This window comes from Lonchura striata, chromosome 4, assembly GCF_046129695.1.
Source record: "Lonchura striata isolate bLonStr1 chromosome 4, bLonStr1.mat, whole genome shotgun sequence".
NCBI classification, from domain to species: Eukaryota; Metazoa; Chordata; class Aves; order Passeriformes; family Estrildidae; genus Lonchura; species Lonchura striata.
The window spans coordinates 69,198,526-69,226,483 of record NC_134606.1 but is presented as its reverse complement, the minus strand read 5'-3'; the positions used below and the strand labels follow the sequence as shown (position 1 = coordinate 69,226,483).

The 27,958-nt window shown below is 40.0% G+C and overlaps 1 protein-coding gene across 2 annotated transcripts in view; it reads left to right on the top strand.

Moving 5' to 3' along the window:
- The window catches only part of AFG2A (AAA ATPase AFG2A), a 159,947-nt gene that overhangs the window by 4,768 nt on the left and 127,221 nt on the right, over positions 1 to 27,958 (top strand). For both annotated transcript variants that reach the window (XM_021554965.2, XM_021554966.2), the window contains exons 6-11: positions 1,414 to 1,543; positions 2,137 to 2,193; positions 2,845 to 2,968; positions 4,080 to 4,335; positions 15,869 to 16,023; positions 20,114 to 20,323. In XM_021554965.2, coding sequence (XP_021410640.2) covers positions 1,414 to 1,543; positions 2,137 to 2,193; positions 2,845 to 2,968; positions 4,080 to 4,335; positions 15,869 to 16,023; positions 20,114 to 20,323 — 932 coding nt within the window. The remainder of the gene's footprint in view (positions 1 to 1,413; positions 1,544 to 2,136; positions 2,194 to 2,844; positions 2,969 to 4,079; positions 4,336 to 15,868; positions 16,024 to 20,113; positions 20,324 to 27,958) is intronic.

The window sequence follows — 27,958 nt, the reverse complement described above, 5'->3', positions numbered from 1 at the left end:
GTGGAGACAGTTTCCTCTTCTCCCACACACACTTCAAAGAAGAGGTGATTTCAGTGGAGACAGTTTCCACAGCACACAGGTGGCTGTTTGCTGGCCATGTTCCACAGGTGTCAGTGGGCTGGTGTGAGGCATCTCCATCATGAGTGGTCCAGCCCCAGCATCACCACGTGGTTTTGTGGCAGCAGGGTTTGCTTTAGCATCAAAATCAGTGCTCTTCATACCTAATCCCTGAAGCTTGAGCAGATTCTTTATGAATCACATGATGGATGATGATGTTTTCTCAGCAGTTGCAATACTTTAGCCCCCATCCAAACGTTGGGAGTTCTTGGCTGATCACGGGCAGTGAGGCCGGAGCTGAGGTGAGCCTGTGCTTCCACAGCCTTGTGTATTGCCAGTGCCAGAAACGCCACAGGAGGGAGCAGCACATGCTTTAATGGACTGGTGTGAAGGAGTCTGTCTGTAGAGATGCTTTTATAATTTATCCTTTGTCAGAGGCCAGATATTTTTTTCTTAGTTTTTCTTATTAGTTTACAAGATTTGGACATGCCCTTGAGGCATCATTCCCTGTCTGATTCCCAGTCCCACTTGATGTTTCTTTGGTTGGGTTTCACCAGTGTCTTTTGTACTGGTGTCAGGCCTTTGTCAAACATTTGTCTCTACTTTTTACCTTCTAATCTTTCAACTTCTGTTTTTAGCTTTTGTGCCCATTTAATTTGGTTTTGCTGGTCTTAAACTTTCTTTGGCAGGCTCTTTACCTGGGATCACAGTTGTTTCATGCAGTTTACCTGTATTTTCTGCTCAGCTTCAATTATACATAGCAGTATAATTGAAGCTGAGCAAATTTGTTTTTCCAAAGTCCCTTATGTTATGTGTCTGAATGCTTCTGTCTCTTTGACTTAACATGGGCTATTAAATAGGCAGATTCATCCTTTTAATGCGTGTTTTTCATCATCTTGCAAACACTCTTAAGCCTCACAGCATTTCTAGAGCTTTTTGGAGTGTTGAAGAGAAGTGGTTTTCTGATGTGGGAAATTTCATACAATGACACTGTAAGAATCATGAATAACTTAAAGTGTATTCATGGATGTTAGGTACTCAGTTGAGTAATTATCTTGAGAAAACACAGGGAAGATTATAATGAACTGCTGAAAAATAAAATTATTTAAATAGGTGGTTTTTAAACAGTCTTTTGGACTTTAAAAATACAAGGTGTGTATGTATGTCCCATTTAAGAGTGATCTTTTCCCTGAAAGCCTAATTCATCATAATGACATGTCTGTTAAATGAATTGATGCTGAGGCCAAGTTATTATTGGTAGTAACAGGGACAGTGAAATGTGCAAGTGCAGGCTGGGCCTGGCATTTATCACCAGTAACTTCTTTTCTCTGTTTGCGTGCATGTGTTTGTCCCAAGGGATCCCTCCTCCTCGAGGAGTTCTGCTCTATGGCCCTCCAGGAACTGGGAAGACCATGATTGCCAAGGCCATCGCAAACGAGGTTGGCGCTCACGTTACTGTCATTAATGGCCCTGAAATCATAAGCAAGTAAGTCCTCCCACTTTATTTGCATTAATTCTGTAAATACAGTAGCCCAAAATATGCCCTGGCATCTGTCCATTGTGGAGAGATGTAGTATTTGCTGTGGGTTACCTGCCCAAAAGAGTCAAAAAGAAATGGGAAAGGATTATTTCAAGTAGGGCTTATGTTCCTTGTATTAAAAGAGGTTTATTGAACTTGGCTAGGACATTTGTGTAAAGCATGGACTGAATTAAAGGCAGGATTAGAACTGCATCTGCAATTGCCTGTGGGTTACTTTTGCAACAAGGTGACACTGCACAGACCGATGTCTCCGGAGAAGTAATTTTTTGGTTGTTGGTAAAAAAAATGTAGGTAAAATTGTTTCTAACGCAGAAGAGAAACAGCTCCCTTTATCTCTAATGATTCTCACTTTGCTTGTGCCCCATTTCACCTTAATTTCTGGTCCTTGTGGAAATAAAGATAACTGTAGATTTGCCTAGACTTCAGGACTTTGAAAGTGTGCGCTACAGCTTTTTGTAACTCAAAAGGAGTAATTTTCCAGGTTGCTTAGAAAACACAATAACTGCAAGATTTTTATTAAAATATTTTAATTCTCACAGGTTTTATGGGGAGTCTGAGTCAAGGTTACGTCAGATATTCGCTGAAGCTTCTCTCTGGTATGTTCCTTTGGAGAATTTTGTTTGTGGTACTGGTTCCAGCCTTAGTGTTCTTAAAAGAAAAATATTTCCAAGAAGCTTTGCATTGTGGCTTTTTTCATCCAGTGCTTTTTAAAAGGAAATAAATTTGTTTAGCTTAGCTAGGAGTCAAATTTTAGGATGCCTCTTAAATCCTTTTGGACACTGTCCTTTTTAAGGGGATATTAGGGATAGTGCCAAATCGCTCAACCTGTGTTATTAGTGCATTGTGTGCTTATTTCAACAGATGGACACATGAGCCAGAGTTTCACCAGGATTCAGATTTTCCTCTAGTTTTTTATCTTTGGAGGCCAGCTCTAAATGAGTTGGTGTAGGTACTGGACATAGCATTCCTCTGGAGTAGAGTGGCATCTTGCCCAAATTTGCTGGACCTGGCTAAGGCAGACTTTAGACTTCTATGTGACTGGTGTTCATAGTACATTAGCCAAAGATTATTTCATATTGAAGGTATTAGATGTCTAATATAGTATTCATTTTAGTTTTCTTTCTTATTGGGATGCTTTTTAGTTTCTGTAGGAACTGGACATTTTCCATGAACAGCTTTCCTCTACCTTAGTGTTTTAAATCTTCCTGAGCACGTTAACATTTTTTTCCTCTATTTTTTCCTGTCAGTCGCCCCTCAATTATATTTATAGATGAGTTGGATGCACTCTGTCCAAAGAGAGAAGGGACTCAGAATGAAGTGGAAAAGAGAGTTGTTGCTTCACTGCTGACATTAATGGATGGCATTGGCTCAGTAAGTTGAATCTAATGGGGCAATTAATGTACATGGGGACTCAATGAACAAAATAATACTGCTTCTACAGTGGAGCTAATTTGAGATGTATCACTTGTGAGGAAAGAAAACACACTTAGGTGAGACTTTGTAGGATAATCTAATGCTTTTACAGCAGAGGCTGTAGGAGAGGAATGTCTCCTGAAAACTGTTAGTTTAAAAGAAAGTAGGTTTCTTCCATTCACTGCCTTTCCTTTGCCTTCTACCCCTCTTGTAGTTTTGGAGATCAAACTGAAATTTCAGTGATAGCCCATCATTGAATTAAACCAGGTATTTCTAATTGCTCTGAAATCAAAGTCATCAGAATACTACTGGTAATATGTAGGCTGCATGATTAAAGGCAACAGCAGCTGTTTCAAGATTGCCAGAGCAGTATGTAGGGCATAAACAAATCCCTAATAAAGAAACAGTAAATTTAATTGACTTGAGTAAATTATGGGTTAAGCCCATAAAGTTTGGCAATCTCTCATCTATTGTTTTACGATTATTAGCAGGAAAGATGAAAGAACTCTCTCCAGAGTATGAAAATAAATTTCTTCTGTTTATATAATATGCAAGTTTCTCATTTTTTTCGTGCATGGCAGTTTGAGTTGCCCAGTCTGGAATTGTTCACAGGCAGATCATATTTTCTGGTGGCAAAGGCTGATGGATATCCTTTCTGGAAAGAGTGCTTCGTTCACAAGAAGAGAATGACATTACAGGAGACCTCCTAACTTATCGTGCCTCACTGTAAAAGTGAAGAAGCAGAGCTTGAGGAAATTGATTAGGATTTTTGACCTTGCTTTTCCTGCTGGACTTATAGGAAGCTTTATAACCTCCTGTCTCTGCTGGGTTTGATACCTGAACTGATTTGTTTCCCCAACTGTGTTTATTCAAGGTCTGTTGATTCTGTTTTGTTCTTGTGCCAGCGCTGCATTTTAGCTTAAACACTTCTTTTTCTCTCCTTGGTTCTTAATTTCCTGATTTAGGAAAGCAGATTCTTGGGGATTAAAGTGGGAGTGCCTCTTGTATTATCTGTTTGCTGTTTAATTGTATTTTAAACATAATATCTTGTGTTGTTTGATGCCTTCAGGAAGGCAGTGAAGGGCAGCTGTTGGTCCTTGGGGCCACCAATCGCCCTCATGCCCTGGATGCAGCACTGCGCAGGCCGGGGCGTTTTGATAAGGAGATAGAAATTGGAATTCCCAATGCCCAGGACCGTCTGGACATTCTCCAGAAGCTTCTCAAGAAGGTTCCCCATTCACTCACAGCAGAGCAGTTGGCACATCTGGCTGATAGTGCACATGGTTACGTGGGTGCAGACTTGGCAGCCTTGTGCAAGGAAGCAGGTAAGTCTTTGTTTATCTTATTTAGGGTATTATTTTACTTCTAGTCTCTTTATTGAAGAAAAAAAAAATCCACAGTCTGTACTAATAGCTTTTGAAACACTGAGGTTTTATTAATTTTTGTGCCAAGCTCTTCCCAGGCAAATGGGAAAAGTTCTTTGAATATTAGTAACTTTGAAAATGTAGTGTTAAGATCAATAACCCTGGGGAATCCCCCGTGCCATTTCTAGGATCTTAGACAGCTTGCTTTCAGTAAACCAGTGGTTTTGGGAGTTAACTAACATGCCTAAGAGTTTTTCTACTCTCTAGACAACCCGCTGCACACAAAAATCTTAAGTCACTCTGGCTGCACAGCTTGTCCTGCAGGTCCTTGTTCCCAGGATGTGGAGGCTGTGGGCCTCAGGGATGTTTCCTGTCTCCCTTCCATATTTTGTGCCGGTATTCCATTTGCCTGCAGATGAGGAGCTCCTGGCAGGGGTGAGGGCAATGTGTGCACCTGGCTAAGGTTGTGCAGTGGAGCTGAGAGAGCTGCAGAGCACACCCTGAGCTGGGGTCTGGAACGTGGTGGCCTTTGGCCTTGGGAACAGGCTTAGCCCTGCAGAATTATCCATGCCAGGGTTCAGTATGTTCCAGGGAATGCTTCAGCGTGAGTTCACTTCTGTTTTCATTGGATGAAACATTGCAAGTACACTCTGTCAGTTCCTGGGTTTTGCTAGAGTGAGTCTGCACAGTTTGAGTATTGGAGCTTGAATCTGCACATCAGCAGCCCTTTAAAACAGCTGAGTCAAAATCTGACTATCCAGCCCTGCTTACACGTATTTGCTCCCTTGTAGTTCACAAATAAGTTTGCTGCATGTTGTGGTTACTTTTATTTCCTTTGGCACCAGGGCAGCTTCCTCTGGCAGTGGCACAGAGCATGGATAATTCTTGCATCGGAACTGACTGTGAAGATGACAGATGCTTTAGTAGGGGTGATGGCACCTGGAACAGCAAAGTCTTTGCTTGCCAGCTTGTAGAATTTTTAAGGGATAGTTCTCAAATAGGAATTTGTGGAGTTTTTATGGATCAAGAAGAAAAAAAAAATGAGATCATTCATTTTCTAGTGCTTTCCTCTTGGCTTCAGTTGTGTTTTAAGCTCTGTTTTAAGTTAGAAAATATTTTTTATTCCCTGATTGTATATATTTGTTAATAAAAAAGATAAACTCCCTTTTTATTTTCCTTCCCTTGTGTTTTTGGAAGCCTGTCAGTCTGCCTGTATCTCAGTGCTCAAATAGTAAACACTTAACTAATGTAATGTCAAGTTCTCAGTGAGAAGTGTTGTGGTTTCAATTCCAAACATGACCCAGCTGAGTCTTTTTCTTATGCATGTGCAGATGGATTCATAATCCAGCTGCAAATAGATGATATTTACCCACTTCATGAGGACCTCTTAGAAAATAAATCTGTAACGTTGTGCATGCAGGTAGACTATTGCATAGATAAAAAACTTCAGGCGTCTACCTGTGACTTACTGCAGGACATAGGGTGTTATCCAGGAACTTTGCATCCAAAGCCAGTGCTGGGCATGAAGGGAGTAGGATGTCTCCTTCCTATTGCTCTTCTTTCTATACGTTTGAGTGCATGCTGTCAGATTTCCCTGTCGTTTGTTACCGTGGGGTGACCTCTGCTGGGGAAAGTACAGTCCAGCGCCGTTAACTCCTTGAAGCCCACGTGAAGTTTTCCTCTTCAAGTTGCACAAGCATGAGTCAGTCGAGCTGTTACATAAACTGAACTTAAATTGCTCATCATTAAGGAATGTTCTTAGTTGAAGTTGTTTTTTTTTTCTAGGTAAGCTCTTTATCTGTCTTTTATATTACATTTTTAACACCTTGTGAAATATTACTGCTTCCATTGGAGTTAAACTTAGCAAATACTTTTATAATATACTGTTTTTCCTCAGCAGAACAAGATTCCTTCATATGGTGAATTTTCCAATGTTTTGTCTAGTTTTTTGTGTTGTTCCAAGCTGCATGGGCTCCTGTTGCTTCACTTCAGAAACTTTGCTGTGGGCCAAGCTAGCTTGCTATCCAGGAATGCTCTCTGATATTCAGCCTAAGCTTCCCTTGTTTTAGTTTAGTTTTATCCCATTATTTCTATTTACATCCTTGTATAACACGTTTGCTCTCCCTCCTTAGTGTTTACACCCTTCAGATATCTCTAGGCTGTTCTCATGTCCTCTACCTCCTCATTCATTACTGAGCCAGACTATAAATATTTAGCTCTTTTAATCTTTCCTCATAAATAAGTCCTTCCTGCCTTCTGAGAATTTGTGTTGATTTTTCTCTGAACTGCCTCCAGTTTGTCAATAACTTTTTTGGTGATGTAGGCCTTAGAATTGAACATAACATTTCATATATATGTATATTACATCATAAAGCATGGTATAAACATACAGTTAAGGCAACTAATGCACATTTCTAAATGTCCAAAATGCTTGGTATTAAGACAACGTCTGAGTTGAGAATTCTTTCACAAACATTAAGGTTGTTTGTGCTACATGCAAGCTTGATGTGTGTTTAAGTACAGGTGAAATGTGGAAACTAGCTTAGAAAAAGGATTTCAGGATTCAGGGATACATGTTCAGATTTTGGCACAGGATTACTGTTGCTTGCTGCATGCATTTCTTTTGTGATCTGTGGGAGACTCTCAAGTCCTGCATACCCCATCTATATCCTTGGGTTTGTGGCTGGAAAGACTGCAAGTTTGCAAGCTAAATATGTTTATATTCTTAATACAAAGTTTAGATCATTTTCCAGAGGACTCATCTTTCCTTATCTTTCTACTTCAACTCTGTTTTTTTAACACATGTATTGTGTATATACTGCTTATATAAACCAAGAGTGTAGTAATTAGTAACATGGTAAATGTAGTATTTCTAGGGCTTTTGCATCTCTAATCAGGTTTCCCAAGATTCTTCATTATAAAAGCTTTGATGCTTGCCTTTTATATAATTCTGAAGACCATTTGTTAATGGAAAGTAAATAACCATTGTAGAATTAAACATATTCCAACTGTTATTTTTGGCAGAAGTTGTTTGTTCTCCGGCGCAAGATTTGCTCAGTGGTACTGCTGGGCTCAGAGAGGCAAGTTTCATGTTCTGTTTAGCAACTCTGCATTTTCATGGGAATTCTGAAGGCCTGTGATACCCATTTTGTGTTGAATATTTCTAGGCCCCCATGACTATGGTGTGTACAGAATTGTGATGTGGTGTATGATGGGATGGGCAGGTAGAGGAGACGAGGACAAGAAACTTGGAGAATCTGTGCAGTATGATCAGGACTTTCCCAAACAGGGTATTGTGACCTAAACCCATGACACATTGGGGATGCTTATAATAATCAGCTAAGAGTGTTTTCATTTTTATCTGCTGAATTTTTAAAATAGTAGTGGATTTTTCTCCTTTTCCTCCACTGAAGATACAGTTCTAGCCTGTCACAAAAATGAAACCACAAAACTGATTTTTATAGGATATCCATGTGTCCAAGATTACAATGCCTGTAGTGGCTGCAGTGGAGAAATTAAGATTTTGCTGTGATTCTCTACTGCCTAGCAAGATACTTATGATTTCCACAGAAGTTAATAGCCAAGTGTGATAAACCTGCAGATTCCATGCTGGGCACTGGGCTACATCCTGTGGACATCAGATTCCACTGGGTTCCTCTTGGTAGACTCCTGAGGACTTGAATGCCATCCAAGGGATTCACACACAGAGAATTCTTGACAAGAAAAGGGCTGATTTATGTGTGCAGCTGAGAAAGTCATATTCTTCAGGTTGGGAGAGGTCTACTGTATCCTAAATTATTTAGTAGACTGGTTTTTAGTGTGACCAGCTGCCTTCTGAATTGCTTTATGTCAAGCAGAGGAGTGTACAGAAGATAGACTGCCATATCCTGGCATATAATGTCAGTGTTTGTATGACCTTGATCTTGATGCTTCTCCTTTATTTAATTTGCCACGTGGTCTTTTATTAATTCCCCCAAAATTATAATGTTTTTAATTTTTTGGCAAAGATAAACACTGTACTTCTTTTTTAAAAAAACCAAAACATATGAAATGTTAATTATGTAGCAGGGACATGAATGGTATAAACTGTACTGAATGTTAGAAGATGCTTAGCAACAAAGGTTTCCAAATATAGCAATTTATTATAAACTTATCCTTCTATGGCTGCCTGTAGCATTTCAAGAGGGTGAATATAAATATAGCTTGATTTCTTCAAGGAGTGGGTTCAGTCATATTGTTTACAGAGAAAGGAAGTATTTGCTTTGTGACTCTCAGAATTTATCTTGAACATCCTTGTTCATTACACATAATTTCAGTGTGCTGATATAAAACACTTGGGCTGTGATAAGATAGCATCATGAGGAGAGGAAGAACAAATGGCTTTGTTTAAATAGTGGTCACTCTGGCAAGAACATTGATTTGCTTCCAGTAAGGATGCTGCAACCACTGAGACTTTGAGACTTCTGTGAAAGAGGCACTAGTGACTCTGTTTTGCATCAGAAGTTTTTTAATTGCCTAAAAAAAAGGTATCACCCTGCTTAGCCTTTAGGATTAGAATGGTACTTGCTTGAGCTGTTACAAAAAAATCTTACAGAAGTAATAGATTGAGATGTACCAGTATTACTCTGCTGACAATCTGTGAAGCCCCTTTCATAGGCATGTAATAATGGCCTGTTGTCTTGTGCTCATAATTTTCAGTCCTGTTGTTTTGGAGGTCTTGTCTGTGCTGTTCATTTGCCCATTTAATTATCCCTGCATTCTGGTTAATAGTACAGGATGGAGAGGCTTTATGCTGTTTAATCCATAGCTCTGTATGTTGATTTTATGTGGGTATTAGATCTGTAAAGGTGTGATTTCTTTAGGAGCATACTGTACTTAGCTTTTTGTTGGAGCTGAGAAACTTCCTGCTGTATCTTCTACACCCTGAAAAAGTTTCTGCAATCCACTTGCATTAAAAGAATTAAAAACCAATAATCAACTGAAGAACTGTCTCCTAGGTTTTTTCCGGTTTTCCCTGTATTTGGCGGGGAAGTGAATTCCCGTGAAGCCCAGGAATGTCTCTTTGTTAGTTAGACCTGTGTGGCTTTTCCCCCCCAGCTCCTGCAGTTGTGGTAGCCTGGCCACCTGCAGGAAACATGAGCCGTGTGGGCTAATGTGATTAACAGTGAGGCTCTGTGCACCCCGAGGAGCAGCCCCTGACTGCTCTTTAAAGCAGACAAACGCTGCCTTCAATCCGTGCCTTCCCGGCCTCCTATCTCCAATCGAGCTCTTCCTTTCAGCTCAGGCACAGCCCTGATGAAGCAGCTCAGTGTTAGGGCATCAAGAATATCCTTCCTTTCTTTAAGCCATAAAGATTCTGAACCTTTCCCAGCACTGTCTGGACCCGGGTCCTGCTGGGGGTGTGCAACAAATGTAGATGTTTTTCTTGCATTATACTGCTAAATGTAGGAATGTGGGCTTGGGATGCTGTTGAAGATGCAAATTTTGACAGAGGCAGTTGATGACCAAGGCAGTGGGATTGTTTGTTTTGCAGGGTGGTTTTTGTTTTGCTTTCTAATTAACTGACTGCAGTTACAGATTTGAAAGGGGAAGCACTGTTTGACATGCTATGTCAAATTATTTTATTCCCTTATGGAAAGTGACTGAAAATACCATGTCTGTGTTGTTACTTATTTATTAGTAGCAGGGACAAATATTGAACCTATGCTGTTGCAAGCAATCTGCTATTGCATTGTCAAACTGAGTGCTGGTTCCCATGTGACACTCAAAATGAGGTGAGAAAGGCTGCTTGCCTTTTTGTGAAAAGGTCATGTAGAAAAATCTGTGAGTTTGGGGAATATTAGTAACAGGTCTAGTCAGATGGTCAATACAAAAAAAAAGTGTTATGAAATTTTTGCAGAAAGGGCAGAATATTGGATTTTGAAATGCACTGAAAAGCACAGATGTGATACAAATGAATTTTTGGACTGGGCCAACTGAGTTTTCTGGCACTCTTTTCCATCACTGTAACTTATAGTATAAGGAGAGCAAGAAAATCCAATGCCAGTCTTCAGTGTTAAGAGTGTTAAGTTGGTGCTGTGTTCTGTGGTGTTTAAGTTGGGTCCCTGAAGCAGAGGGTGTTTCAAAACCAAAGCAAGTGGCCAAGCAGGTTAGGAGCAAACGGGCCCTTGCTTGCACATGCACATGGCAGAGTAATGTGGCTTTTTTGGCCTCTGTAACATGTGTTTTGGGATTGTTTCTTCCAGCAGCAGCTCGGAATTATGCTTTTCTGCAGAAGTGGCTACATGTGGCTGCTGCCTCTCTCCAGCAATGCCGGTGCATTCTGTGTTGGTTTTTGGAGTTACTTTTTTTCTTAAAGAAAATCTTTGCCCTTTTTTTTGTTTGTTTTGTAATGGTACTTGATTTTTGTTTTTGCACAAGGAGCATTGCACTCACTGCAGTAAGGGCATGTGAACTTTCAGTTTTCATCATAACTAATTTTAAGTGTGTGTTTATCCAAAATTTGCAGCTAATTGGATGATGGGATTGCTGACTTCATGCACACGGTTGTGCGTTGAATACTTAATAATCTGTTTAAAGCACATCCCATTCTGCCTGCTGATATTTATATACACAGGAAATAGGGATTATTTTTCACAAGAGTTGATCAATCACTGTAACTAATATTTTAAATGACCCTTCTTGGCAGATAAGTCACCATGTTCTTGCTTCAGCAGCTTGAGTGGTATGAAAGAAGTTACGTTATTCATGTGTGGCAATGCAGTCAGCTGTAGCCATTTGTATTCAGAATGATTAGCCACTATTGGAGGACACAACTTAAACATTTTCAGGCAAAGTTTTCATAAGTCTCCTGACTTTAATTTTTAGCTGTATCCCTTGCCAACATTCCTAATTGCAATTAGACTGGGCAGTTAGCCATTAGCTGTTGCTTACTGTCTTTCTGCCCTTGCCGGTCTGGTAGCCTGGCAGTCCTTATTTTTCTCCTCACACACGTGTGACCACCCTTAGGTACATTTATGTCTGGGAGCAGGCTAGGAACAGGCAGTATGGTATTCCTTATTTCCCTCTGTTGTCACAGTGTCGGGATAAATGACGTGTGTGTGTACCTAATCTGTGAATAAACCATTTCCTCTACGAAAGAAGTTCTGAAAATGCAGCTCCTCCTTCCTTCCTTCCTTCCTTGCCCTCCCTGTCACACCTCTCAGCAGCTTTCAGGCAGCTCCACAGACATGTTCCAGCAAATGTCGGGGCTCTTCAGGAAGGACTATAAATCATGGATATAATCCCTGCAGTAGATTAGTGCTCAGGTTAGCCCGGTGAATTTGCAATATTATGGTTACAAGGGATTTAAGGGCATTATCTTTCCTGTACAAACACTACATGAAAGTTATTCAGGAATTCTTCCCATATAGCCCTGGCAACTAAAGACAGATTGCAGAATATGGTTTTGAGAGCAAAAAATCAAGGTTTCTGCTTCCTGACTTTTTTTCCTAAATACAGTTTTATGTGTGGGTCAAATTAAAAATAAAAAGGTTAAAATACATTTTTAAACTGACTTTAAGTTATATGAAATGCTTTTTCTATGCATAAACCTATTAAATTTTGAACTGTAGTATGTAAAGATCTGGAAGTAGAGGAAGATGCTCACTCCGGTGCCATCAGAAATCTGGGGTCTTACCCATCCATGCCCCTCTCTTGAGCATTCCACTGCCAGCCACGTGGTAGAGAATCATGTTGGATCTGATAGGGAGAAATGGTGTGTGTCTTCTGAGTTTGGCCAGAAGAATTTGGGAGGGAAATGCCAGATCAGCAGAGAAAGAAGAAACATTTACTTTTGTAAACAATCTTACAAGAAGATAACAATTTCTTTGAAGCTGCTTAAAAATTCTGGTGTTGGGATTCTGGTAGAATAAGTCAGACGGGATGGATTTGCAAAAGGAACAGCTGATGGGTAGTAAAAGATGCATGATTAACCATTTTGTTGGGCTCGGTTTATTTCCTCAAGTGCTGTGTATATATTCTGTTTTGGAAATCTAAAGTGTGTGTGTATATATATATATATATATATATGTTGGTCATTCTGAATGGCTGCTTTCTATTATTTACAGTGATGTGTAATGATACACAGACTCTGACAAATAATAGCAGTGTCGTAGGATCTATTTTTGGGCTCACATATTTGTTGTTATGACCTAATGTGCCAAAACTTAGCCAAGTTATGAGCAAGAATATCTTTCAGGCAGCCAATGCTATTGACCTTGTGCATAGCCTGGTACCAAAGAAGGATCATCTGTACCAGGACAGGGCGTTCTGCTGGGTTTTTTCCCTCTGTCCACTTGGTTTCCTCTGTTCTAGACAGACAGGATGAGTTGGTGAGGTAGAGCACACAGTTGCTGGGCTGGAACAAACTGTTTATTTTCCATTGTTTGTAATCATGCGTGCTTTATTATGCTGCTTTTTTTTTTTCCTTTTCCTTTTCATTTTATTTAATTTTTTTTTTGTTTAAACCGGGATTTTCCATTGCTACTTCAGTGAGGATCAGTGTTGTTCACTATCCCTTTGCTCAAAATAGGTATCCCTTGCCTGTGTGAAGTCCCACTGACCGGATAACTGCACTTCAGTCCTTCCTCCCCTCATGCAGGACTGGAACAAAATGGAAAACTCATCCACTTCTGAGCCCCCCCAGGCACTGCCAAAAGGGTTATTGGAACTCATTAACCCTGAAGAATGGAGTAACATCTGAAAAGCAGCAAGCAGAGCTGAAACAAATGCTGTGCTCAGAGTCAATTCACAGCAATGACATTATGCTTAAACCAGAGTGTTCCCCCATGTGGAAGACACTCAGGTGCCTGATGTTTCCTGAGCTGTGCCTGTTTGTATCTGCATTATAACTTGTGTAGTGGTGAACATGACTTTGCTGTAGGGTTCCACCTCCTTTGCCTCTGCACTGATTCTGGCAGCAGGGTTTGCATCCTACCCCACATTTCCTTATGTTAAATCCATCTTTCAGCGTCTTGAGACAAGGATGTGTTTTCCTGCCTCTGGCAAGCCGCTGGCTGTATCCTTCTCCTGTTACTGAGGTTCCCTCCCCCCCTGCCCCTCTTGTTAGAGGTCAATCTGAAGTGCAGGAAAGAATGATTATGATAACAGGAGGAAACAGGAAGAATCATGCTTTCTTTTTCAATCTGTTTTTTATTATTGTTTTAATGTAAAACATTGTTTCAATTAAATGCTGACCTGTGCAGTGGCGTGTGCGTGCACATGCTGAAATGAATTCTGGCTTTGTTTGGAAAGCTGTGACCTCTTTATTCCTGTTCTGGATCAAGGCTGTTGTCTTTCAAACCCACTGCTGAGGACTGAAATTTCACTTGTACTCCTTGTAGAACTGGCTGTAACAAAACTTAAGAGCAGTGGTATTCTTGGGCGTTTTGTTGGTATTCTCTCTCAATTTTTAAAATTAACGTGCTTAGTTTTAAGACATTCTCATGTAATGGAAAAAAGAAAATAACATTTAAAATGAGTGCTGAGCTACACTGGCACGTGGAGTAGATAGGTATTCAAATAAGTCGATATCTTTATCATTTACTTTCTTTCTCTATGCCTTAATTTTGTGTGATGTGATTTACTTGCATTTTTTTAAACTGAGATTCCCATGTGAATTGACTGCCCTGAAAGAAATCATAAGATTGGACCCCAATGCCCATTCCCACCCCACAAAGTCTTAGCTGCAATGACACTGGAATAATATGTTCAGTTTGTTATTTATTTGGATAAAAATTTTAAATCTGGAGGGGGTGAATCTATGTTGTATCATTTGTTTGGTTTTGGGGTTGGGTTTTTTTGTTTGTTTTGTTGTTTTTTTTTTTTCTTAAAATGAACTTCTTCAGAGGAAGGAAGAAGTGGGTGAGAAATTTGAGTTGTTAAAATGAGTCAGTTATATTTTATACTTGTCCTCTGGTGACCAGATTTTCATTTTACTCCTTGGCCTCATGGAATGTTTTTATTTATATATCTTACTAGTTTTGGATGTTCTGTGTAAGGGGAAACCTGAAATACAAACTTTTTTTTCTTTCTGGTATTGTATTAAGAGCCTGGGTATTGGATGCAGGTGCTCTGACTCTGCCGTAATTGGCACTTTATGGAGAGACACCAGCTGTACTGCTTCACAGGGGACATATTATGTCTCTTCACACTTTGTGTATATTGTAGGAAATGCAGAATTCCTGTAATTGTCAGAAACTTTGCATGTCTGCATCTACCAGTGCCTCTGCAGAAAAAAAGACAACAATCTGCTGAAAGTTAAAACCACATCTATTTTCAGAAACTGCTTATCCCTTTTATTGTCCTTTCCTGTAGCACTAATTGATGTTTTGTTTGGTAAAATATAGAAGAGACTTAACAAATGTTTGTCTTTTTATGGTCATGCAAGGTGAGCTGGTGTGGTATGAAGTGCTTCATTTGTTTTGAAATACATGGTAACAGATACTGCATATGTGGATGTGTGGGTACCTGCACCTAAAATTATACTCATCATGTAATAATATACCAAAAAAAAAAATTAATGTTTTCAGTCACAGGACAGGTTTGGAAGCAGAAGCAATAAAACTCTTAAATTATATTAGGCCTTAAAAGGGATAATTATACAGGGGAAACGATCCTGCTTTTGGGCATCTTACACAAAAGGGGCTTCAGTTGCTCTCTTGGGAGTGCCTGGGAACTGCCAATGGTACCTCTCGGTCCTGCCCGAGGACTATTGATTTGTGAGTAGGTGGGACTTGTGTGGCTTTTGAGGGATTGATTTATAGGAGGAAACTAGGAATTAGTATCAAGATTTATAGATACTGTATGTGAGTGATTTGTCAAAAAAAAAAAAAAAAGAGTGGGTAAAACCTCTGCCTGCATTTGAAAAGTGTAATTGCTGAAGGGGAACAAAGAACTATTGAGTGTCACAGGGAATGTTTGTTCCATATAAAGAAAAATGCAGGTGTCTGGCATCTTACTACATGGAAAAATAGGGTTCCGATGGAAGTTAAAGCGGTCTCATCAAGTTTTTTTTAAAAGCTTTTGAAGATACTGTCCTGATAATAGAGAAGTGGGCGAGGTTGTGGATTTCTTGTGAGCTGATTTAACATGTCCTTGAATGTTCATTGTCCCACTTCCTCTGTGGTTTAGTAATGTGTTCAGATCTCTGTATGGACCTTCGGAGAATTTGCCCTGAAAGTTTAATCTCTGGGAAAATGGGAACAAGGCTGTTTCATTCTGTCTTTTGGAACAGATGTAACTTATAGTCTATCTGTGGTTGTTAAATCCTCTTTTTTGTGCTCTCTTATCAGAAGTGTCTTGTATGTTCTATGACATAATTCAGGCCCAGCACTGAGACACTCTTTTGAACATCATTTCCTTTCCAGTGCTGCAGTATGTTTGTGTGTGGTACACTGTGCTTATGAGAACCAGGAGGAAGCCTACCTATTTCCATGTTTTTTTGTTTCACTAGGTTTGTACGCACTGCGGAGAGCGCTGGGGAAGAGGCCAGGCCTGTGGGACACCGCAGTGGCTGGGTCAGTGATGATTGCTTTCAATGACTTCCTGCAGGGGATGAATGATGTCAGGCCCAGCGCCATGAGGGAGGTGGCAATTGATGTGCCAAAAGTAAGTGGTTTTGTGCAACGATGTGGCAACATTGTCTGGGCCACGTAAAGAGAGAGATTTTATTGAGTGTAAGCCTCAAGTTACTGATAAATGTTACGCATCATCTTTCTGTTTGCATGTTTATTTATTTATTTATCATTTTAAAGAACCATTTGCAGAATGGTTCCTAATGCTTCAGGAAGAGTTTGGAGTGCAGGATCCTATCTCCTGATCTGTGGTTTTTTTATGCTGAGTGGATTAATGGGGTAAAAATCTTCAGATGCATGTTCAAGGAAGGTCTGAAACAGCCATGGAAGCTGGAGCCTTTTGGGAAAAAGACACAAACTAAAGCAGAAACCAACTGTTAGCATTTATAACTAAAGTGTGTGTAAACAAAGCTGTGAGCAGTTTGATTGCTCTGATTTTTATGTAGATGTGGCCTGAATGCCAAATGAAGGCAGAATTCAATGCTGTAGGCTGATTATGACTGCCAAACAGTCACCTGTCAGGCGACTGTCATTATATGAACAGTGCAGGTTCATCTTTACCATGCTCACTGCCCTCTTAATTACATATTATAGTAGTTCAGTAGCAGACCAAACATGAATTGGCATGGGGAACTGATCTGGTTTAAGGTAGCTCTGATCTATGTTAAGAAGACTGAGCAAAATAGTTTTGTGTTTAATGTGACTAAATCCTGATTCTGTGAGCAGTTGTGTTGGAGTTCCTCAGCAGCTCCCCAGGCCCTAGAAGAAAACATTTATGTTTCATTGCATGGAAATGAGTCATTAGGAATTAGATTGCACAATGGTAGACCCTCATTCTCAAACTTGTAGGAATGGGAAATAAAATCCGTGAACTGGATGCTGCACGCAGGCAGCTCAGATGTCAAACTTGGCTTGCTAAGAGAGTCCATGCTGTGCAGGGTGGAATTGCCTGGGCTGGCCCCATACAGCTTTTCCTGGAAATGGTGTCATGTCACCAATATCCTCAAGGCTAAGTGGCTCTGCTGAGAGCCAGAGTTACTGATTCTTGCCTTGCTCGTTGTGCTGCAGGCTCGTGGGCTCAGGTTATTCCTTTGCTGTGCCTCTCAGGCACTACAGCCCCTTTGGAGCCAGGTAGAATTCTGCCCAGCAGCACAACAGGCAGGTAGAAGCAAGGTCTTGAGGTACTGCAGGAAATCTGTTCTCAGTCCTGGTCAATCTACTCCTCAGGCTCCTCTTGTCCACTAAACCATCCTACTAGTGGCTCCCTCAATTGTCACTTGATTTTATTTGTTAAACACCCATCGAATTATTGGAGTACTGCTGGATTTAATTTCTTTTATTAACAACATAGTGGAGATTAATTTTGTGCTGACAGGACCTGCATTTCCACAAAGTAATGCGAATTCTTTGAAGATGTAGGGTAAATTTCAAGCCATCTGCTTGCTGCCTGGGGTGAGTTTAAAGTAGATTCTAAAGTAATCTGGGTGCAACAGATTTGGTGTCCTCCCATATCACCTACCAGAGGAAGGGAGTTTGGAGTTAGATGATCTTTAGGGTCCATTCCATCTCAAAATATTCTGTGAATACTGTAATCTAAAAAAGCCCTGCTAAAAATAACTTCAAACACTAAATAAATTATAAGATGTAAGATTTTTTTTACCAAAGAGAAGACAGGAATTTGAACTACATTAATAATATAATCTTTTTAGGTATTTATTGCAGATGCAGTACTCACTTGGCATCCTCCTTGGTGTGGATGGGACTTTTGGTCCATGTAGTTAGCTACAAGTAAAACCACTGACATACATGAGATTTTTTTTTAACTTCATTTTTCAGATGATGGGGCCCTTTCATATTTCATTGCTTTGCAGTAGCCATGTGCCAATCAAATGACAGGAGTTCAAAGTAACTTCCGAATAAAGCCACAATTCCTTCCTTTTGTGTCTGAATTGTGTTGGCTGTGACCAAGGCAAATGTAAGATCCTGGCTGCTTATTTCTGTGTACCATATTGCCTTCCGTTTTCACAGAGCCTTTCTTGAACTTTGCTATGCGTTACAACCTTTTTAGAAGGCTGCTTTTTCTGCAGCAGGGATTTAAGGGAGAGAGGATGCACATTATAAATCAGGAAGTTAATACTGCAGTTCTTTGGAGAATTGCACTGCAGTTGCCATTCTTCCCTCTCCTGTGGGTCTTTGTGAAATTTTTTTCAGAGAGTGCTCTGGGTTTTACTTGCCTCCTTCACTCCCTTTACTGTAATTCAACACTCAGATTTGTGTCTTTGCAGGCAAAAGATTCTGGATAAGACATCCTTTGCCTGTCTGCTTTATTTCTTTATTACTGGTATTTAATAACCCCTGGGGAGCTGCTGCTCTGCATCGCATGCTGAGCTCTGTTGACCTGGGGAGAGCTTAAGATTGCAGCAGTAATGAAATGTTGGTGTCGTACACATGCTGTAGCAGAGAGCTGGTTTTCCCTATGTGAGCCCAGCCCCAAGGCTAGTCTTTAAAGCCATTTCCACGGTGACAGAACATCACACCTCATTGCTGGTGTTGCAAGACCTCTCCTTTGAGTTCCTGTGCAGGTGAGAGCAGTGAAACTATTGCTGATGGACTGTTCCCCAAACGTTCTCACCTCCCCTCTCCCCCCCATGCTTATCTCTCTCCTTTTGAAATAAGGACAAGTTTGTTCTGTTTAGAATTCACCAGAATGTGAAGGTAATGGTTTATTAGCTATTTTTGCTTTTAATACTATTGCTGTACCAATTCCATGCCTTGTACTGTCAGAATTTAAAATGTAGGTGAAGTCAGAATAAGTCTCCAGATTGCTGAAAACATCCTTCATATAAGGTGACCTTGCTTCACCTTTTCTGTACGATTCTGTCACTTGTGCTGGTCTTAAATGACCTGGAGTGTGTCCGAAAAATCACTTGAGTGATGCCTGACTGATATTCAGTAGACTGAATATTTGCAGAGGGTACATGACTGAATATTTAAGAGAGTAAAAGTAACATTTAAGTGTTTTTGCCGTCTTTTTATGTGCATGTAAAGTACTGCTAATAGATTTTGCCTTCTGTTGTTGAAACTTACAGGGAATTCATGATGGTGTAATTAATTTCAAGATGGTCTTGTTCATGTTTGTCAGAATCTTTGTCTAGATAGAAGGACGTGATGATAGAATGACTAATCCATGCTTTGCCAGGTATGAGTAAGGACTGATACTGAAAAAAGGAGAACAAGCTTATATTGTCTTATTCCCTCAGAAAAAGTTGCTAAGAGTGTCAAATTTAATTCTGTGCAGTTTAAAAAGCTCCTGCATAGAATCAATGGTTGTAAGGGTAAGTAATACATCTTTTTACATTAAATCAAAGTCACACTGTGACTATGAATAGTCACACTGTTTCATATCTGACTCATAAACACAAACTTTTGTTATGTTTGCTCTCTGCTCTCTGTAATTTTCTTCTGTGTCAAAGTCTGACAATCTAAGAGAAATTTTATTTGATTTGAATTTTGCTTGGTCTTAGGAAACTAAATTACCTTTCTCAGGGACTGTCTACTTCTAGTTTCTACTCCTTGTCCTGGCATCAGGAGAAAATAGGGACAAACCAAGGTGACATCAGATTTCAGATCAGGGGAAATACAATACCTTATCTCTCAGCAACACTCTTGCTTGCTTTTCACATATAACCCACTTTCCAGAGCTGAAGGATGATTTATGCTGAGCAAATTTCTGGAAGAGCGTTTTAAGGCAGAAGATAATTTGATTTAGGTGTGCCTTGACATGTTTAATATTTGAAGTGAATGGGAGTGGATGGTGACCAGAGGAAGAGCAGGCTGGGAAGATGTGGAGAAAAGTCTCAGGCTTGTTGACAGCCATGTAGGAAGAGGTGTGGCAGGTTTTAGATCTGTCTGCTTTTTTGGTAGGACAAAACACATGCCTTTATGTATTTCTGACAAGCCTGTCTTGTGCTTCTTGTTTAATAAAAACTTTTTGAAGAAATGACTCATTAAAAACAACTTCATTAAAGAATCTTTGCACGTTCTATAGAGCATTTTTGATTTGTTTACTTTTTTAATAGTTCTGCTCCATGGTCTGAATTCAGCAAAAATGCTCTGTTCTGCAGGTATGTTGGTCAGACATAGGAGGACTAGAAGATGTCAAGCTGAAGTTGAAGCAGGCAGTGGAATGGCCTCTCAAACATCCAGAGTCCTTCATCCGAATGGGGATTCAACCTCCCAAGGGTGTTCTGCTTTATGGACCTCCTGGGTGCTCAAAAACTATGATAGCAAAAGCTTTGGCTCATGAAAGTGGCCTCAACTTCTTGGCAGTGAAGGTAGGCCACTCACACTCACGTTTTCTTAAGTTCTGCATAACAACTGATGGTTTTACCAACTTCTGGTGTTAAAATCTAGTGGCTTGTAGTGTTTGATCCTTATAGATGCTCCAGCAAACACCTTGTAAATACCAAGTAAGTTTGTGTTTTCTTGTAAGTTGTTAAAAGAATTGTTATTTATTTTGTCAGCACAGATGTTGGATGGATGGGTAAGCTGTGGAGTGAGGTCTTAAATACTGGCATTGCTTAAGGTCTTTCTAAAAGTGGCAACAATATTTTTTACTGCAAATAAAGCAATGTAAATGAAAAGTGACTCTGGATAGTGGATAGCTGCTGTTATTGTAATAATCACTTGCGTGCATGGAAATATCATCTAATCTCTTACATTCCTTTTCATTCCTCAGGAAGGTCACTCTCTTTATCTCACTGTTTGTGTTTCATTACAGATTTTTCGTGTCCTATTTGCCTTTTTTCCTGGGGAAATTGTTCTACTTCATCAGTTTTTAGAAAGCTCAAAAAATCAGTTATATCTTGAATACTCTTGTATAAATGGGATATTCTCTCAGCATTAAGAAATACTTAGTACAGAAAAATTTTGGATTTTTTTGCCTATGAATCAGTGTAATTGATCACTGTGGGTTGTATGGAAAACACATGAATGAAAGTTATTTAATAACAATACTGACCTTCACTGCATAGGAAAGAAAAAAAAGGATAGCAGAGTAATTCCACATGGGGTAGTCCTGCAGCTGTGTCAGAATGTTAATGAAGTGCAAGAAAAAACATTTGTTTAAGTATTTTGAAAGTATCTCCTCCTCAGCAGTAAGATCACGTCCCCTTCTCTGTTGACCATCTCTTTACTCACAAAGCCTCCTGTGTTAGTTTCTACACAGTTTCCTCCTCCTCCCATCCTTCCAGGCACGCTGTAGCTGTGGATCCTCTCTGGGAGCAGAGGCAGTGTTGACCCTGAAGCCAGCAGCCTTTCACTGCCTGGGCTCCTTGGGATTACAGGCAGCCCTCTGGGTCACAGTCACATCAACAAGGGCAGCCTTGGAAACCTCAGCCCTTAAGAAACACTACCTTTACTGCCTCTTCCCCAAAGACAAAGTAGTTCTTTGTGCTCCAGAGTTACTGGTAAACAAAGTAACCTTTTCCTCCGCCTCTGCTTATAAGAAAACATTCCTCTTTGTCTCACCCTAAGCACTGGTGCCTGGGAGGGTGGGGAAAAAAGGTAGCAGTCTGGGGGAAAAAAAAAAAAAAACCAAACCAACCAGTTGAAAATGGATGTTGTTGCTATCTTGTATCCCTCAATCAGACAGTTTTACTGATGCAGTTAATTGTCAAGTGAAGGGTGGCTCATGCTAACCAGGAGGTATCCAAAGGTGCAGTGATGGGAAATGCTGGTGTACAGTAATGTAGCGTTTTTCCATGGTGGAGTTCTGCACGTGCAACCTTCCCCATCACTGACAAGCTGCAGAAGTGTCTGGCTCTAGGAAATTGCCTGTGATTCCCAGTTGGTTTAAATCCCCTGGCCTGGAACTGGTCAAATATTCAATGTACAGATGTTTCAAGAAGCACATTTCTGGAGCATGTCCAACCTTGGACATGTTGACTCCAGGAAGGGAACATAGCCCACTTACTCTAACTTTACATTTATTTCCTGGACAGAAAAAGGCAACATCCATCATGTACTAAATGTGTTAAACATTGTCTGTAACACTTTTTCAAGCACAACAGGCATTAATTAATTTCCACTGCAAGTGTTCCTGCAATAAATCCAAAGTAGATGAATATGTAGGGTTTTGTTGGGGTGTTTTTGAGAGGGGATTTTTCTTTACTTGCTTAGAGCCCTATTAATTTTCCCCTTTTCTGCATTATGTCTTGGATATCCATCCCTGGAACTGGCATCAGGCATTTTGAAATTAAATTCTTGATGATTTACTTTTCAGACTTGCATTTTCCTTCCAGTCTCTCTCAAGTAAGTAATTCTGATGAAAAGTGTCTGCTGTACAGCTTGTAGGATACTCTTTTGGGATAGTGCAGAGGGCAGAGGTTCTTGGCCCTTCTGGAGCTGGGACTGCAGGCAGGAGGCACAGCTCTAGCTGTGGAAGCCTGCTGCTGGATGCTGCCTCTCCCTTTGTCTGTGAAAACCTGAGAGGAAATCGATTCTGTTACATGCAGTGCTTGCTCAGTTCGGTGATTTTTGGAAGGCTTCACCTATTGCATCTGCATGCTGTGTGTAAGAGCCACGGGCACAGTAAGTCCCAGCTGCCATCAGCGCTGGATGTACTGTCCTTGTCTGAGCTGGCTGTCCTGCTTCAGTGCAGCAGGTATGGCTCCCGCCCCAGCCTGCTTCCAGGAAGGCTTTGTTTGCCAGATGTGTCTGTGCAGTTTGGACAGCTGACTGTTTTGTGAGATGTTTCAGCTGGGTTATGAGCAAACTGTTTGAATGTGACCTTTCCATCTGTTTTGGGCATGGGGAGCTGTCACAAGGCAGCCTCTGGCCCACGTCTGACTGGCCTCTCGTGAGGTTTGGGAGATGGGCTGAGTCTCCATGTCATTTCTGGGCAGAGGAGCTGAAGAAAATAACGTGATAACAGATGTTTGACGTTGCATCCTGTTCTCTTCTGAAATCTATTGTGAGGTTTGAATGGTTAGTGTTACAATGAATGTTGCCTTTTTGTAAACATGCTCTTTGATACTTGGCCAAAAACTTTTTATAGCTGTATTTGCACCGAGATTGGTGACCTTTTGCTTTTCCAGAGCAAAGCAGCTTGTTGGTTGGTTTGTTTTACAAAGCAATCTTGCATATAATTCCTAGGGGGAATAGTTTATTTTTGTTCCTTCTCTTGATTTTCTTTGTCTCTAATACAATGTATCTGCTAAATTTACTGGGGAGGAGGTTGTCAACTACTTTCCAGGGGATGGCTCTTCCTGCTCTTTCCCGCCAACCGCTTTTTCTATATCTCTTGTAGCACTGAGGCTTTTTAGGGTTTTAGTGGTCACCTGGATCATTCCCCCCTCCAAACCTCTGTTATGGAAAAGGCAACTGAATTGTTCTCAGCTGCTTGGAGATTTTTCAATGTTTTGCACTCCTGGATACAAGCGAGTGTAAGACTGCGTGAAGGAATGGATTAAGATAATTTTTTCATTCTGCAGGATTGAACATCAGTCTTGACTTATCAACAGCTTTTGATCTGACTGTTTGTTTCAGCCTTCTCTGCACTTTTGTCTTTCACAATCCTCTTGTGCTTGTACCAAAGTTTATAATTTTCTTCTGAACTGTGTTTTATGCATTTTTTGTGCTAGTAAGAAAAACTCCTTATATACAGGTATTGGACCTATCCATATGAATATGATGGGGATATAACTTTCAGCTTCTGCCAGGCTGATGACACCTTGCTGTTATATACAAACTGTCTCTCCGACATTTTTGATTTAGATGTCATCTAGCTTTCTGAAACTGAACATGAAGGAAATTAATGTCATTGTATTCCCTTTTTTAACTATTTATGTGGTAGGTATTTTTGTGGACTGTTTTGACAGTTCCTGCACTTAGCTGACTAGCTGTTTTTCTTTAAGCTATTTTTTTTGTGAGACCACTAGGATTTTTGTGGTGATATTATCGTTTTGGAAGAAACTCACCTATCTTGCTGTATGGCATAGATAATTATCTCTGCATTTGTCTTGTATCTTAGTATATTTAGATGTGTTTTAACTGCCCTCTTCAATTTTAAATTTCTTAGTTTATTTTATTTTTAGGAAATCCTGTGTCATTGTGTTGTGCTAAGAATCAAATGGGTATTACTTTTCCTTACAGATTTTTCTGTTGCTTCTCTGGGAGGAAATTTGCAGAGCATCCATGTGGAATTTTTTCCCCCCTCTTATTATTGTGCTATTTAGGTCATTAACTTTACTACCAAATAAAAAAAAAACCAAACTATTGAGCTTTTTTAGGTTTTAACCTATTTCAGAATGTACAGTGGAGTCTGCTCTTAAGATGTCAGGCTGGGAGGCACTATCAGGGTACCCATCCAGCTAAACACTGTCACCCAGCTGTAGTGGTCTGATCCATGGGGACTTGGAGTTTTCTGTCCAACAAGCAGATTACCTGAGTTTAGAAGATATATAGCAAGAAAAATTATGTAACTTCTATATGCTTGTGAAGGTTTAGAAACATAATTTTTCCTTTTGCTGCTTAGTGTTTTTTAACATTTGTCTGTTTAAAATCAAAAGTAAGGCAAAGCCTCAATTAGGGGCTGTGACAAAAAAACAGCTTACATTTTAAAAAGTTAAATGCCTTGCAGTTCAGCTAAGTGAGACACGGTAATTTTTGTAAACAGGATGAAGCAGTACTTGAAAAAAAACCCACCATGCAAAACAAAGAAAATCAAATTCACCTGTGACAGTAAGGAGTGTTTAAGGATGTCAGCACTGAGCAAACCACTGGTACAGATGATGTGAACTATACTGTTCTTAACTTTAATTTGAAATATTGGCTAGGAGATCCAACTACAGTGTGATTTAAAAAAAAAAAAAAAAAAAAAAGAAGATAAAATATTCCTGATCTTTTATTTGTTGTTACTTAAGAGCTTGGGCTGAAGGAATCTTTTCTTTTTTCAATGAGCAGTAATTACAAAAATATACACTGTTCCCAGGGCTCTGACTTCACCTTGGCTTGGTTTAGCTTCCTGTATCACCCAGTCGATGCTTTTGTACCGCTCCCCGTGCTTGACATGTGCTTAAGCTTAGTTTGTCATCTGGGTCAATTATGTCAAAATATTTTCCAATTCAAGTTTCCTCTGCTTTTCCCTTCAGCTCTTGACTGTGGCAGCTCCAACAGATTAATGAGGCTTGGAAAGGTCGACTGCTTTGCTTTGTGTAGAACTGTCACTGAGTTTTGGGGAGATAGCTTAGCCTTTTGATGGGGATTTCAGTGGGCAGAAGCCTGAAATAAGAAAGCTTGGTGACTGTAAGTAGTTTAAAAGCAAGGCATTTAAAATGAAAAATGCAGAAGCATTGTGGTTTTATGAGAAATTTTGGCAAACATTTGATAAAATTTCTAAAAATATCCACAGTAACACATTTGCAATAACTTGTTAGTTAATTAGCAGATAGAAAAATTACTCTATGAAAAAATTGACATTTTTTACAAGAGTTAACAAGTTGAGATACTTTGAGCTCTTTTAATCCTGAAGCTCTTTGCATATTTTACTCAACTAAAAATAAATCATTCATCCATTCTTACTATAAGCTTACCAAAAGTAAATATGCAAGCAGAAAATGGTTAAATATAATCCCCATCTCTTTGTCCCTTCTCAATTACCTTGCAAATTTAGTTTTTATTAGCACTTAGTTTCTTTCTCTCTCTCTCTTCAAATTGCCAGTGGAGGAATGAGTTGTTGCTGGAGGTGTGAAGTCTCAGCAAATAGGTTTTGCAGCAGGAGTGGCTCATTTTGTGTGGTTTTGCTGTGTGATTTTTGATCCTGCATGGATCCTTCCCTGATGATGCCAGAGGCACTCCGAAGGCACTGGAGCATGCAGTGAGTATAATTCAATGTTTCCAGTCAGTTCATTCTGCAGTGCAAATCCTGGCTTCTATCTTGTGAAGGAAGCCTCAGAAGACTGTCATTGGAGTTTGCTGGTCAAGGCAAATGGCAAACAAGTGGAATCTGAGACAAGGCGATAAAAAAAGCTGGATATTATAGTTGCCTTTGCAGTCTGACCATTCTGCTTGTAACAACTTCACTGCAGGGATTGGGGATAACAGGGTTTTGCCAGTTTGCTCCCTTAAATACTTTGGAGCCCACAAGCACCTGTTGAAACTGAAGTTTTTCAAACCCCAGACAGGTGTCAACAAGTTTTTAAGGTCCTCTGGAACGTGGGGCAGAAAGAGAGGAAGTGATTAAAATGGTGCATGGTTCTCAGCCTGGGGTTTCCAGGTGCTGAGAAGCTGGGAGTGATGCAGATTAAGCAGCCCTGAAAGAGAAGAAGCAGGCTTTATTCTTAACAAGCAAATAGAATGCATTTTCTGAGCAAATATTTTTCTATGCAGCGTAACCAATTACCAAATCACACACATACAACCTCTGCCTTAGAAAGAGCCTTACTGTTAAAATAAAGGAAGTTTCAGTGTTTATCTTGTTAACTCGCTTCCCTGCAGCCGCCCTGAGTCATGTGCTGCTTTGGTTGGGCTGTGGGAGGGATGTAATAGCATTTTGCCATGGAGATTACAGTGCCAAAGGACTCAATAACTAATTTCTGAGTCTTTTCAGTGTTGTTACAATAGAGCATAAGGCTGAGAGAATTGAGATTGTTCAATCTGGAGAAGAGAAGGCTTAGGAGTGACTTAATTGTGGCCTTCCTAAACCAAGCCTACGAGAAAGATGGAGAAAGACTTTTTTCAAGAACATGTAGTGACAGGATAAGGAAGGATGGTTTTTAAATGGAACAGAATAGATTTAGATTGGATAGATTAGGAAAATTGTTTACTGTGAGCATGGTGAGGCAGTTGCCCAAACAAGTTGTGAATTACCCATCCCAGGGTAATGTTGTATGAGGCTCTGAGCAGCATGGTCTGGTGTAAGGTGTCCTGCCCATGGCAGGGAGGCTGGGCCTGAATGATCTTTAAGAACTCTTCTAACCCAGGCCATTCTGTGATTCCATTACTCTATCTTCAGTCTTCCATGACTCTTCAGTGTCAAAACTGAAACGAATTTTAAAAAGATGCTGGTTTTAACAGTATGAAGGGTGTATTGGTGGGGTGGGATCAAACTTTGCTCCTCTGAGCTGGATGTCTAAGCTTCTTCTGCAGTCTTAAGAGAAACTAGCACATGGCACCTGAGAGGTGAGTGGCTGTCTGCCCAAGTCAGTTAATGTGAATGTCTAACTCAGATGCCAGTGTGACTGTGGGCAGTGAACATTGCCCTAGGAACACAGTGTGAATGGTTGAAAAATCATTTTGGCACCTCTGTCTTTTCTTTTTCTTTCTTTTCTGAGATTCACAATATAGAACTCAGTTTCTAGAGACATAATTTGAAATTAAATATTAATTATGACTGGTACTTTAATGTCTGATCATTTCTGCTTTGAATATATGGCAAAGAAGGAATTGTTCATTATCTTGTAGTAATAATCTAGAGTAGTAACCTATTGGATGAGATATAAACCTTCTGGTTGGATTTTTAGGACACAGGAATTGTACTCGGTGGCTAACAGTTTAATGTGTCTGTGTAAGAGCCCAGAACCTGTATGTGAGGTTATCAGGGTATTTCTGAAGAGTCTAGACTGAGCTGTGTGCTGGAGACATCTGGAGCTGTGCCCATGTGACTCAGAAAGCCTAAGTGCATAACTTGCCTGATTGTCAAAAGAGTGGAAAAAAAAAACCCATGTAAGAGAAGTCACTGGCTAAATTTCCATCACCCAGGTGGTGGAAAAAATCTGCAAGTGGTCTTAAGCCCTGCTCAGAAAAATGACTGATACTCTTTAACTTTGGGAATAGCAGATGTCCCTCTTGAAATTTAAAAATGCTTTGAAAACTTTGGTTAAAACCATGTATGCACAAGCTTATCTCGTGTTGCTGTACGTATACAGGGGTTTTATCTTTTATGCAGTTAACCTTTCAAAAGTTAATTC